The sequence below is a fragment of the Notolepis coatsorum genome (genome assembly GCF_963971535.1).
Source record: "Notolepis coatsorum genome assembly, chromosome: 3".
In the NCBI taxonomy this organism is placed as follows: Eukaryota; Metazoa; Chordata; class Actinopteri; order Aulopiformes; family Paralepididae; genus Notolepis; species Notolepis coatsorum.
Window position 1 is genome coordinate 201,226,780 of NC_140167.1, and position 15,393 is coordinate 201,242,172.

General features: G+C 42.4%; 1 protein-coding gene across 1 annotated transcript in view; it reads left to right on the forward strand.

The window, feature by feature from the left end:
- The window catches only part of med16 (mediator complex subunit 16), a 75,544-nt gene that overhangs the window by 40,352 nt on the left and 19,799 nt on the right, over positions 1–15,393 (forward strand). The window contains exons 10-14 of the mRNA XM_084309617.1: positions 6,436–6,642; positions 8,074–8,284; positions 9,523–9,656; positions 11,408–11,603; positions 14,935–15,151. Coding sequence (XP_084165743.1) covers positions 6,436–6,642; positions 8,074–8,284; positions 9,523–9,656; positions 11,408–11,603; positions 14,935–15,151 — 965 coding nt within the window. The remainder of the gene's footprint in view (positions 1–6,435; positions 6,643–8,073; positions 8,285–9,522; positions 9,657–11,407; positions 11,604–14,934; positions 15,152–15,393) is intronic.

Consider the following 15,393-nt stretch of genomic DNA (forward strand, 5'->3'; position numbering starts at 1 on the left):
ACATTGTACATATGTCTATACCGAACACTGTGACCTCTTTTTCTTCTTCTAAATTACACGTATACTATGTTTGATACTATCTTGTCTAGCACAGTCTCTGGAGCGTAACAGTAAGAAGCATTTTGTATGAAAGTATTCTGTACTTCTGTATGACAACTATTAAAGAAACTTGAAACTTGAAACTCTTGGTGTGTCTTTAACCACAAGGTGAGAGTTAGACCTAGTCTTGGTGTGTCTTTAACCACAAGGTGAGAGTTAGACCTAGTCTTGGTGTGTCTTTAACCACAGCAAGGTGAGAGTTAGACCTAGTCTTGGTGTGTCTTTAACCACAAGGTGAGAGTTAGACCTAGTCTTGGTGTGTCTTTAACCACAAGGTGAGAGTTAGACCTAGTCTTGGTGTGTCTTTAACCACAAGGTGAGAGTTAGACCTAGTCTTGGTGTGTCTTTAACCACAAGGTGAGAGTTAGACCTAGTCTTGGTGTGTTTTTAACCACAAGGTGAGAGTTAGACCTAGTCTTGGTGTGTCTTTAACCACAGCAAGGTGAGAGTTAGACCTAGTCTTGGTGTGTCTTTAACCACAAGGTGAGAGTTAGACCTAGTCTTGGTGTGTCTTTAACCACAAGGTGAGAGTTAGACCTAGTCTTGGTGTGTCTTTAACCACAAGGTGAGAGTTAGACCTAGTCTTGGTGTGTCTTTAACCACAAGGTGAGAGTTAGACCTAGTCTTGGTGTGTCTTTAACCACAGCAAGGTGAGAGTTAGACCTAGTCTTGGTGTGTCTTTAACCACAGCAAGGTGAGAGTTAGACCTAGTCTTGGTGTGTCTTTAACCACAGCAAGGTGAGGGTTAGACCTAGTCTTGGTGTGTCTTTAACCACAAGGTGAGAGTTAGACCTAGTCTTGGTGTGTCTTTAACCACAAGGTGAGAGTTAGACCTAGTCTTGGTGTGTCTTTAACCACAAGGTGAGAGTTAGACCTAGTCTTGGTGTGTCTTTAACCACAAGGTGAGAGTTAGACCTAGTCTTGGTGTGTCTTTAACCACAAGGTGAGAGTTAGACCTAGTCTTAGTGTGTCTTTAACCACAGCAAGGTGAGAGTTAGACCTAGTCTTGGTGTGTCTTTAACCACAAGGTGAGAGTTAGACCTAGTCTTGGTGTGTCTTTAACCACAGCAAGGTGAGAGTTAGACCTAGTCTTGGTGTGTCTTTAACCACAAGGTGAGCGTTAGACCTAGTCTTGGTGTGTCTTTAACCACAAGGTGAGAGTTAGACCTAGTCTTGGTGTGTCTTTAACCACAAGGTGAGAGTTAGACCTAGTCTTGGTGTGTCTATAGAGTTAGACCTAGGCTTGGTGTGTCTTTAACCACAGCAAGGTGAGAGTTAGACCTAGTCTTGGTGTGTCTTTAACCACAAGGTGAGCGTTAAAGGGTCGGTAAAGGGTATGATCAAGGATTTCACGGATAGATTTTCCTCCATATTGCGCAAAAATCAATGCACAAAACTGTCTGAAATGGAAACGCTTTACTCAACGCTATTTAATTCTTTAAAATACAACAACTCTACTAGACTAGAAAATCAAGTTAACATTCTAAAGACAGAGATCAAAGCAATATACAGACAAAAATCGCAGCACAAAATCGCAGCACAAGACAACAGCAGTATTTCCAAGGTTCTAAACCTAGTCACCTATTAGCCATGCGATTAAGAATTAATGCAAAATTTGCAGATATAACTGCCATTAGAAAACAACAAGTACTTGTAACAGACCCCAAAATAATAAACGATACATTCAAAGAATTCTACTCCGACTTGTATAATTCAGAAACGACCTTTGATCAAAACAAATTAGACACATATCTTAATCAAATTACTCTCCCTAAACTTTCGGAGGACGACGCTAAACAGTTAGAAGCACCGATCACATTAGAAGAACTCAAGGAAGCCATATCCGGAATGAAAAACGGTAAGGCTCCGTTATCCGGTATCCCATCAGAAATGTACCTTTCTTGTTGGGACATATTTGGACCCTTATTACTAAATATGATCTTATACTCAGTCAAGGAGGGGAGCTTCCATAAACACCACAATATCGCACTCATTTCAGTCCTTCTCAAAAAAGACAAAGACCCCACTGAGTGCGGTAGTTACAGACCTTTAAGCCTCCTCGGAAACGATGTCAAACTGTACTCTAAGATATTAGCCATCAGATTGCAAAAGCATATGACGTCTTTGGTTCATCCGGACCAAACTGGCTTCATAAGAGGTCGCCTGATCAATGATAACATAAGGCGAATACTGCACGTACTAGATGCAGACAAAGAGGACACCACACCTAAGGCGATGCTATCCCTGGATGCTATGAAAGCATTTGACAGGCTGGAATGGTCGTTTCTATGGGCAGTATTAGAAAGGATGGGGTTAGGAAAAGGATTCATTGATATGATTAAAGTACTATACAAGGACCCATCGGCCATGATTACAACAGGCACATTCATCTCCGAAATCTTTCCGGTATCACGCTCAGCCAGACAGGGTTGCCCTCTTAGTCCCGGACTATTCGATCTATCATTAGAGCCTTTAGCACAATATATAAGACAATCCCAACACATAGAACCAATCGTAATCAAGGGCACACAACATAAAATTAGTTTATATGCGGACGACGTAATATTGTTCATGCAAAACCCCAACACCACATTGCCGCATCTACTCAAGTTGATAGAGAACTTTGGTGATTTATCGGGATTTAAAATAAATTGGCCGAAGTCGGCTTTCCTTCCTATTAACATCCGTGCAAAAAAAGACACAACCCTCCCAGGTGCGATACCCATGGTTAAACATTTTAGATGCTTGAGTGTGGAAATATTTCCCACCATAAGACAAACGGTGAAGCACAATTACACAAAAATACAGAACAAAATCAAAGATGACCTGGACAGGTGGGCAAAACTTAAAAACTCAGTACAGGCAAGGGTATCAATAGTTAAGATGGATGTATTACCAAGAATCAACTTCATCAGCTCAATGCTACCGTCACCTCCTCCAGAGGGCTACTGGAAAAGATTACAATCCTCCACATACAAATTTATTTGGAATAACAAACCACCTCGCATAAAAAGATCCACCGCACAGAGAAATAAAGCAGACGGTGGCATGGCAGTTCCAGATTTTTTACAATATTTTAAGGCTTTCACATTAAGACCATTGAAAATATGGTTTGATCCCCAGGCTTTGGTATCTTGGAGAGAATTGGAAGAAAACATAGTAGCCCCACAGAGACTGAAAGACATAGCACACACTAAACTTTCAATCAAGCATTGTGAGCGGGAATTTGGCCCCATAATTACCCATGCAATCAGAACATGGCGGGAAACACAAAAAAAATATCCTAACCCTCAAAAATGGCATAATCACACTCCCATATTCAATAACAATGCACTCTTAATGAGAAAACGCCCTATAAGATTCCCTATATGGGAAGAGCAAGGCATACACTCATTAGGGGATATTTTTAATAACCAGGGCTTCTGTAATTATGGCGAAATATGCACAAAGTTTAACCTCACCGAGTCCACATGGCTTTTTTACATACAGTTACGACTATGTTTGAGGTCTCACGGTGTTCCATTACACATACCAGTTGAACACCACAGATACCACAAATTTTTCTATGAAAGAGAAACATTGGGAGGTTTTGTATCAGGTTTTTATTATCAATTACTAACGTCCTCGTATGAAACCCTTCAACTAGACACTGTCTGGAGGAGGGATATACCAGACCTGGAAAATGACTTTGATTGGCAAGGAGCCTGGGCAAATGTCCGACTTACATCAAGGAACCCGGATCATCAACAAATCAATCTGAACTATATTCACAGGACATACTTGACTCCTATAAGACTGTGCAGAATGGGGCTTAAACAAGACTCCAAATGCTCCCAATGTACAAATGGGGACGAAGGGACATTTATGCACATGTATTGGGACTGCCCACCAGTTAAGGCATTCTGGAAAGATGTGTCCCAACAATTATCAAAACTCGTATCTTGGAATATACCTGTACACCCCTCGGTATTACTATTGAATGATGTTTTTGAGTTTGCAGTGAATCCACAGCTAAAGAGATTGGTTTTATCGGGTATCACAGTAGCTAAAAAGCTGATCGCATCACGCTGGTTTCAACCGGAAAAAATTTGCCGGAAAGTTTGGTTTCTTACATATCTCGATGTGATATATCAAGAAATATCTACAGCAAGAATTCTGGGTCTCAATGAATCCAAAATGTCAATGTGGGTAGAAGTGGTGGAGAGAATAAAAGCTAGCTTATAATGGTAGTGTCTGGTTAGGAGTGAGGGATAATGGAGGTACTATCCAAGGAGGGGTCCGGGAGGGGGGGGGGTTCGAGCTGGAGCATATGTGTGTAGGGTTTTAGAAAATAGGTATTAGGGGTATGTTCTATATAAACATTTATATAATTGTAATTTCGCTGGATATACACTGTATACGGTTAAAATGTTATTATAGACTCTTTTTGTTTTATCTTGTTTCTGTACTTGCATGTAATTTTAACCACCTTGACTGATAGTTTCATTATGCATTATGTGTTGAGTACTGACTTTTAATAATTTTTGTTTTGCAATAATAAGAAAAAAAAAGAAAAAAAAAAAAAAAAAGTGAGCGTTAGACCTAGTCTTGGTGTGTCTTTAACCACAAGGTGAGAGTTAGACCTAGTCTTGGTGTGTCTATAGAGTTAGACCTAGGCTTGGTGTGTCTTTAACCACAGCAAGGTGAGAGTTAGACCTAGTCTTGGTGTGTCTATAGAGTTAGACCTAGGCTTGGTGTGTCTTTAACCACAGCAAGGTCAGAGTTAGACCTATAGGGCTCGCACAAGGTCCTGCTTAACACTTTGGGTGCCACGCGTAGAGCTGCCGCGGTATTGATATTTTCCTTACCGCACGAATTTGCGAAATATTTCCTACCGCCGCGGTTATTACCGCACAGTGCGCAAAAAAAAAAAAAAAAAGTTTGAATGCATGCTACTCTTATAGCCTGCCTCTAGTCTAATGGCGCTTTTCCACTGCATAGTACCTACTCGACTCGACCCGCTTTAGGCACCTGGTACTTCGTTCCTTTTCCACTGCAGCCAGGTACTACTCCGTTTGTCTCCGTGTGGGGATGCAGGCGTGGCCGCTCGCTTGTGTACACTGAAAGCTCCGTGGGCATAGATGTCCGAGGGCTTGCAGCAAGCCAGAGTTTAACACAGTTTCAATCAATCAATCAATCAATCAATCAATAACAACATTAACCAGACTCTCGTTGTGTCTATTCTGCCAAAGCTAACGTTACCTCTCATTGTGTATTCTACCAAGCAAACCCAGGTTTAACGTTACCTCTCGTGTATATCGGCTGACGGTAGTATTAGGCTAATAACAACAACAAACTTAACACATCAGCGATCTTGTTGTGACACTAAACTCTCCGCTCGGTGGTAAATTGGGTTGATGTCGGTTTTGTTTCATCAATAAATAAGGCAGAATACACAGTGAATCCATTCTTTTTTGTTTATTGCACTTGGTTCTGTCGCAAACAAATCCTGAATGAAATGCATCCTTAGCGAGGCAGTAAAGATGGCGGCGTTCTGTTTTTGTTCAGAGGCTACAAAGTGTGACGCGTCTCTCTTCTGACCAGTCAGTGGTCTGCAATGTTTCACATGACTTTTCTGGTACCACTTCTACCCAATAGGGTCGCTTGGAACCGAGTAGGGTATATCTGCAGAGCCGCAAGCCGCAAGCCAACTTTATTATTATGATAAAAAACAGCGGTGACGCGGTATTCAGCCTAACTCTGCGGTGAGCGTGATGCAACAGCGATACCGCGGTAATGCGGTTATCGCGGCAGCTCTAGCCACGCGTATCGCTTATCTTTTCCCCTAGAATGCCAGCTTTATAGTCGTTTCCGCGGTCGTTTCACTATGTTTGCGAAGCTGTGTGTGTGTGTTCTGTATATAACCCAACTTGCCACAGTTTTCAGATATCGATTATTGAAGTGTGTTTTTAGTCAACGTCAAAATGGTTTCTGCTGTCCTGATTGGTGGGAACTGGGAAGTTCATTCCACCATCTATTTGACTATTTAAATGATTGATTGATTGATTGATTGATTTTATTGATGGATTAAAAACACAACACGGATCCAAAGGATAACATGAGAGAGTAAAACCCTTATTTCCGTCATGGTCCCAATCTCAACACATGTTCCTGGTCAGACTATAATATGGTTCTTTCTTCTTCTGGGATGCATCTACAGATAAGACGGTTATGTACACCCACAGGGTACTTATATTCACTGCTCTCTCTATAGCAACTGGCAAGCCATTTTATTATTTTCAACCATTCTGGGAATCCCAATTTTGAACACAACTCCTCCGTTTCCGTTCCACACAGCTGCACATGATCCGCGTGTCGCCCTCCATGGGCCAGATGTTGGACATGAACACCACACTGCGCCACCTGCTGTTCCTGCTGGAGTACTGCATGGTGACGGGGTACGACTGGTGGGACGTGCTGCTCCACGTGCAGCCGGGCATGGTGCACAACCTGGTGGAGAAGCTGCACGAGGAGTACATGAGGCAGAACCAAGCCCTGCAGCAGGTGAGGACCACGGGATTGCCCCTGTCGCAAACTCCACCCTCTTTTCTTGATCCTCCAATCACAACTGTTGCGTCCAGGGCTTGACATTAACGCCCGCCACCTCGCCAAATGCGGGTAGAATTCGGCAGTGGCGTGTAACTCTTACCAGCCACTTTGATTTAAAAAATTAAATTAAATTAAAATAAAAAGTCAAGGCCTGGAATTCCGTAACTCATTCAGCGCCGGGGATTAGCCGGGTCCCGTTGTAGCTATGCCACGCTTTAAAGATAGGAGTGTGTCACCTCGTTTGTAGAGCGACTATATCTATATTCTATATTCTAGCTATGGAGACAATACTATAGTCATTTGACAGTGACTTTCTTCCGTCCAAGATGCAAAAAAGAGATCATTCTTTCATGCATACGTTCACGCATTAACCCGTGGTGAATATAAGTATAATTTCAGAGTGATCCGGGATAATTCCTGGGAAGCGAGTAATGGGGCGCAACGTGAATCCTACTATAAGCGTTGGCGTTGCTCACCTGGACACGCTACTATTTCCAAATCAAATGTATATAATAGGTATGTTTCATCATGAATGCATGAAAGCGGGGGGGGAGGGGGTCGTTTCTGATGCTTTGATTGCCAGTAACGGCATTCGTATTGAACACTAAAAACGCTGATCAGCTGGATCGGTATCAAATGGGGGTAATCCAAAAAGAATATTCCAATTGTTTGATCGCCATCTGGTCCATCTGATGTCCATGTGGTCCACGACATAATACGGCACAACACAAGCATTGAGGGGCCCGGACCCGTTTCAATGCGACCGAGTGAATCTCAAGGCGGTTTAAACGTAACACCCGGTCTGGAACAGGGTTTACTGCACTCTCGATACTGCCACCTGGCAGGATCTGGCTGGTATTGCACCCTCTGCGTCCCAGTATGCCTTTTAACAGCAACATACAGGTCGGTGACATTGAATAGAATATTAAAATAGAAAAAAAGGAAAAACAATCAAATAACGAGTATACTCGTTGTTGGCGTTCAAAGGATGGCGCCCAATAACGAGTATAATCGTTGTTGGCGGGGAATGAGTTAAACAGTACATATTTGTTAACAAGGTCCTTAAAAAGACCTTGAAATTCAAATGAACCATTCGCATTGAACGTTGTTAAATTTTGTTGTTAAACTGAATCAAGAAATTGAATTTTGTGTAACTAATTGTCGGAAATTGGTTTTAAGCCATACATATTGGATCAGTTTTTTTTTCCTATAAAGAAACACCATTTAAAAGTGAATTGTATCCTTTTTAACTGCTCTTTTAAAATGGAAAATAGTGCTGTAAAAAGTAATTGAAAGTCCTTGAATTTCGTTTTGCACTGTCTGTGTGGGAACCCTGCCTACAGATCATCAAATAATAACAGGCTGGTCGATGCGTTTCCTCCGCAGGTTCTCTCCACGCGCATCGTGGCGGTGAAGGCCTCCCTCTGCAAGCTGTCCACCGCCACGGCGGCGCGCGCCTGCGACTTCCACGCCAAGCTGCTCCTCATTGCCATCAGCTCCACGCTCAAGTCCCTGCTGAGGCCCCACGTCCTCAACACGCCGGACAAGAGTCCCGGAGACCGGCTGACGGAGATATGTGCCAAGAACACAGACACAGGTCCAGTGAATGCATAGAAACACACCCGTTACTGTGGCTCCTCGGACCCGTCCCCTTTATTCCACCAGGAAGATCAATTGAGAACAGCTTCTCGTTTTACAATGATGACCTGGCCAAGAGGCCCCAGCAGACGTCAAAACAGGGTTCGCACAAGGTCCTTGGAAGTGCTTAAAGTGCTTTAAAGTCGAGGCCTGGAATTCCTTGAAAACAGCATTTAAAAAAAAAAAACAAGGTGCTTAAAAAGTCCCTGAAATTCAAATCAACAATGAAGTTAAAAACAGCCTAAATAACTACTAGCAATATATAGAGAGAGGAGACGAGGAATCGACATGCACAACAGTCGGCTAGGAACTGTTGCAGTTTCTGCTTAAACACGGTAGAGCTGAAGGTTTGAGGGGGTTTTGAGTCATTTGCTGCAGCAAAACGAAAGGAATTCTGGCCAAAGACAGTGCAGGCCGTGGGAACAGATGGAGACCTGAGGTCACTGGACCTCAGGCGGTAGTTGCTCTGGGAAAGGTGCAGGAGGCTGGAGAGGTGTGGAGGCGTCTTCCCCAGTAGAGTCTTGTAGATGAATTTAAAATTATTTAAAAGTTCTAAACGTACGCACTACCATGAGAAGACACTGCATCTCAATATGTGGAGTGAAACTGTGGAACAGTCTAAATGTGGTGCTAAAGAAATGTCCAAACATGAGACAATTCAAACTGATGTATAAGGAAATGATGTTCACAAGGTACAGGGATGAGGAAGGGACTTGATATTCACGGGTTTTCACATTTTTATTTTATTTCTTTCATGTTTTACATATATCGTTTTTGTTTTTTGTTTTTTTTGCATATATATATATATATATTTTTTTTTTATGTTTTAAATTAGTACACTCATTTGAGTAATGGAAAAGGGGTAGGATTAAATAAGTGTATACTTCTTCCTACTCCTTTTCGAACATGTAGATTGAGTTATGTTTTGCTTTTGTTTACCGGTAGTTATTATTTAGTTTGAGTTATGTTTTGATTTTGTTTAGTTATTTATTTTGTTTGTATTCATTTACATGTTAGAAATAAAGATTTCAAATCAAATCAAAAGCCAGTGATGAGGTCGCCTGGTGTGGAGGGAGGACCAGCCTGATCACTTAAGGTTCACAATGGTGGGACTTCAGGCGTTATCTGCTGGGAGCTGATGTGCTTTTCCTCTTTCTCTGTTGCTGCTGACCTCTGACCCCTGTCCTCTTGCCGTAGATATCGACAAGGTGATGATCAACCTGAAGACAGAGGAGTTTGTGCTGGACGGGCCCCCCCTCCAGTCTCTGCAGCAGCTCATCCAGTGGGTGGGGGACTTTGTGCTGTACCTGATGGCCAACCTGCCCAACCAGGTCTGTTCTCGTCTCCACGCCGCTCTCTCGTAACTACCATCAGTCCCCCGCCCAGGATTCTGCAATCGCACAAATTATCGCAATTGTCTGATTCTCATCATCTGTTTGGCCACTTGATGTCACCTTGTTGCAACAGTGTAGCAAGAAGTGACCGTCTTAATTTGACAGTCACATTTATTAAATGGCGTTTTTTATATATATATATTAGTGCTGTCAAACGATTAAAATATTTAACTCGATTAATCGCATGATTGTCCATAGTTAACTCGCGATTAATCGCAAATTAATTGCATTTTTATTTTTAATTTATTTTTTACCTTAAACAGATCTTTTTCAAGTTCCAAGTTTTAATACTCTTATCAACATGCGAGTCAACAAATGCTTGCTTTGTGCAGCCATTTAACACAAAAGGATGACCCTCATGCATTGCAAATTTGCATCAAATTCAAAACAGAGTGATGCACAAAATAACTTAAAAGAAAATAATAATTTAAAACAATGGATAAAGTGTGCATGAAATAATAGGGGAAAAAAAACGTTAGGAACTTGTTACATTCACACACACAAGGGCTGATTAATCACACACACCCCTCTCTCCCTCACACACACTCCCAACTCTCTTTCTCTCTTGCCCCTTCCTCATCTCTCTCACCCCCCTCTCTCTCTATATCTCACACACACACACACACACACACACACACACACACACACACACACACACACACACACACACACACACACACACACACACACACACACTTCAGAAACAAACATAGTATCAATGAGAGCATCAATAATACACCTGAGTGAAGTCTAGTAAAAAAATAAAAATAAATAAAAATGTTAGTTAATCTTGAGTTAAAGAAATTAGTGGCATTAATAGAATCGGGAGTTAACGCGATATTAACGCGATATATTTGACAGCCTTAATATATATATATATATATATATATATATATATATATATATATATGGACTTTCACAATTTCCAACCATTATTTTCCTGCAATAAAAGTAAAAACGCAAAAAACACTTTGCGAATTACATTGCAATACATGAAAAAAAAAAAGAAAACTGCAACAAAACGCTGCTGGCGGGACAAAACCTCATAACTCCAAAAACCCAACTTTTCAGCAGATGAAAAAAACGAACACAGATTTGAGGGTGAATAGAGTTAGGAGGTTTAGACAGATGATCGGTTGAATGCTTTCCCATTGTTTAAACTTTGTAAAACCCACACACGCATAATGGAGGCTGATCTACGGAGTTGATTTATATAAAAAATAAAATAAAAAATGGAGTTATGAGGTTTTGTCCCGCCAGCAGCAGAAAAGCATTTTGGGTTCCGATAATCACAAAAAACACTGGTGGGTCTATAGTATACTATGGACGAGAGCTTGTAGACCAAGTCTATTTGTTATTGTATTTATATCCTTTTCATTCATTTGACTTCTGGAATGAGTGCACATGACGCCCCTGGTCCATTTAACCCTTTCACTGCCACACGACAGCCGGTTATAACCCTTTCACTGTGTGACAATACAGAAGGTTAGCCCTTTACTATCACACGACCGACGGCGATGCTCCATCATTAGCATCATTAGCTCCGCATTTGCGGAGCTAATGACGCTAATGATGGAGCATCGCCGTCGATCGTGTGATAGTAAAGGGCTAACCTTCTGGTCGTGTGGCAGTGAAAGGGTTAACTGTAGTTTGTGTAACTGAAAGTGATGTGTCACGGCGTCCCACAGGGCTCCGTCCTGGTGCGTCCGGGCTTCGGCTTCCTGCGGGACGGCTCGTCGCTGGGCCTGCTGCGGGAGCTGATGGTGATGATCCGCATCTGGGGCCTGCTGAAGCCCGGCTGCCTGCCCGTCTACACGGCCACCTCCGACAGCCAGGACAGCATGTCTCTGCTCTTCCGCCTGCTCACCAAGCTCTGGCTCTGCTGTGAGTGAGGAGACGCCTTTTCTTTCTCTTTCTCTCTCTCTTTCCTCCTCCCATCCATCACATTTTTGTTTGGGCGACAGTGCCTTGCTCCTCGTGGGCACTTTAGCGACGGTTGTGAAGGGAGGGGGGGGGGGGGGGTAGTGATGCTGCACCGATGTGAAAATTGTGGCCGATAGCGATAATAACCGATATTAAATTGGCGATGTTTACCGATGTCGATATCTCTGTATAGAAAACACTTTTTTATGATAATCAAATAAAGAGCTATTTGACGTAAAACGCATACTATAAAAACGCATACTTTTTTTTTTAACTTTTGTAACTTATTTTCAGAAATGACTGATATTTAGAAACTATTTAAGGCCAAAACATGTAAAAAAATAAATAAAAATAGATATATATATATATTATTTTTTTTCTTCTTTTTTGGCCCATATCGGCCCTATCTTGATATCGGACCGATACCGATGTGTAAAAAAAAACTGCCATATCGGCCGATATTATATCGGCGGCCAATATAACGTGCATCACTAGAGGGGGAGAGTGAACCTGGTGCAATACCTCCACCCAGATTTCGCTGCTGGTCTTGGGGATTTGAACCGACAAGCGTCCGGTCACATGTCCACCTCTCCTAACCTTATTAAAAGATTTTAATTATGCTATCCTTGTGCCCCCCTGAAGCTAGACATCTGATTTGAGAATGTTCACCAAATGTGTCACCAAATTGAGCACTTGCTCTTCTGCTGTTCTCTCCGGCGAGATTGCATAATGCGTGCATGCGTTGGGTATATTTTTAACATCGGTATGAAGACGTCCTCCCCCCAGCCAAGGGTTTCATCTGTGTCTCTATGGCAACCATCGCTCACTGGATGTGTCGACTCCTCCTCCTCCGGACGTGATCCACACTGGAGCTGCGGAGGTGTTGTCTTGGCGCGCGCAGCGTTAGGGTTGGACATGCTCACCATCTGTCATTAAACCCTTTCACTACCACACTACAGAAGGTTAACCCTTTCACTGCGACAATACAGAAGGTTAACCCTTTCACTACCACACTACCACATGGTTAACCCTTTCACTACCACACTACCACATGGTTAACCCTTTCACTACCACACTACCAAATGGTTAACCCTTTCACTGCGACAATACAGAATGTTAACCCTTTCACTGCGACAATACAGAAGGTTAACCCTTTCACTGTGACAATGCATAAGGTTAACCATTTCACTGCAACAATGCATACGGTTAACCCTTTCACTGTGACAATACAGAAGGTTAACCTTTCACTACCACACTACAGAAGGTTAACCCTTTCACTACCACACTACAGAAGGTTAACCTTTCACTATCACGCTACAGACGGTTCACCCTTTCACTACCACACTACAGAAGGTTAACCTTTCACTACCACACTACAGAAGGTTAACCTTTCACTACCACACTACAGAAGGTTAACCCTTTCACTACCACACTACAGAAGGTTAACCCTTTCACTGCGACAATACAGAAGGTTAACCTTTTCACTACCACACTACAGAAGGTTAACCTTTCACTACCACACTACAGAAGGTTAACCCTTTCACTACCACACTACAGAAGGTTAACCTTTCACTACCACACTACAGAAGGTTAACCCTTTCACTACCACACTACATAAGGTTAACCCTTTCACTACCACACTACAGACGGTTAACCTTGCACTACCACACTACAGAAGGTTAACCCTTTCACTACCACACTACAGACGGTTAACCTTTCACTACCACACTACAGAAGGTTAACCCTTTCACTACCACACTACAGAAGGTTAACCCTTTCACTACCACACTACAGAAGGTTAACCTTTCACTACCACACTACAGAAGGTTAACCTTTCACTACCACACTACAGAAGGTTAACCTTTCACTACCACACTACAGAAGGTTAACCTTTCACTACCACACTACAGAAGGTTAACTCTTTCACTGCCACACTACAGAAGGTTAACCCTTTCACTACCACACTACAGAAGGTTAAACATTTCACTAACTACCACACTACAGACGGTTAACCTTATGTAGTGTGGTAGTGAAAGGGTTAAAGTATCAAGCTCTGATCCCTTATGTTACGGGACACCTGGACCTTGTGATCTTTAGTCTGTTATTCTTCTCTGAGCCTCTCCTCAAATCATGGGGGCGGTTCTACATTTGTCATTTTGTTAAGACTAGAAACGGCTTAAAAAGATAAGATAAGATATGCTATTCCTTTATTGATCCCCTTGGGGAAATTCAGGCAGGAGGGGGGAGGGGCGATACAGGTATGGGCAGGCTAATAGTAGAAGACATACTATTACAGGTGACTGTAATATATTGTATACAGGCGATACAATTATAGTACGGTAGAAAAGTTAAAATAGGCAGTGTAAACAATATAATTAACTGAATATACGCATCTGAGCAAGGTGCAGATGAGGGTCTGTATGCCCTATCAGTTATATTATACATTACAATAAATATGGTTACAATAAACACTAGAATCTAAATATACACCATGAATAAGTAATGTACTGTATACAGCATACACAGGTACAGTATACATAAGGTACCCTAACCGGCATGATATACGTGTCGCTACCCTTTTGAATCAAGTGAAGAATTCTTACCCGTGTCTCAGTTCACCCGGCCGGCTCGTTGTAAAATGTCAAGATGGATGGTGTCAATTAACAGGGTTCGCACAAGGTCCTTGAAGTGCTTCAATTCGATTTTTGACCAAAAAAAGTCAAGGCCTGGAATTCCTTGAAAACAGCAAAAAAAATTAACAACGCTCGCGGACAGTCTCTCTCTTCCGCTCTCTGTCTCTCTAGACTGGCGTCTCTCTCTCTCTCTCTCTATATCTCTACTCTCTAGTCTACTTGCGCCACGCTCGTAATGACAGTATCTCTCTGCTTTATCACAAGAGACGCTGTTGGCAACTGTTTACGTTTGTGAGTGCTATAGTCCAATAGATGCGACAGCATGTCCTTTGTTTACTAATTAGATCCGCACCAAACAGGGTAGTGTGAACGCAGACCAAAATCAAACAATGTATCATTTTCACATTTGGTCCACCAGAAAGTCCGGACTATCCACGGACTTTCAGGTGTGAACACACCCTGATTGTCGGAAATTGATTTTAAGCCAAAAATATTGGATACCATTTTTTTCCAAATAAAAGAAAAACAGTTAAAAGTGAATTGGATCATTTAAAAAAATAAAAATAGTGCTTGGAATAGAACTAAGTCCTTGAATTTAATTTGGTAATGTCTGTGGGAACCCTGGATTAAGTAATTGATCACAGACCCCCCCCCCGCAGCTCGAGACGAGGGCCACACCCAGGAGCCGGACGAGAGCCTCATCGACGAGTGCTGCCTGCTGCCCAGCCAGCTGCTGGTGCCCGGCATGGACTGGCTGCCCGTCAACGATGGCATCATCGTCAAGCTGCAGGGCAAGCACCCGCTGAGGCTGCAGTTCGGGAAGCCCTACTCCCTGCCCGGCGTCAGCTCCAGCGCTCAGGTGGAGATATTCTCCAGGTAAAGACCGGGTTTTCATTTGATTGATCTTTTTATTGATGTATTAAAAACACACAACAGGGATCCAAAGGATAACATGAGAAAGTGTAAGACCCCTATTTCCGTCAATGTCAAACTCTCGTGTTTTCTGACGATGGCTTCTCTTCTCTTCAATGCGTCATGAAATCTCTTCATTTGACCACGATTCGATCTGTTAATTCCCCCCAAAAAAAAATGTATACACAAATGTGGCTGGGGAAACT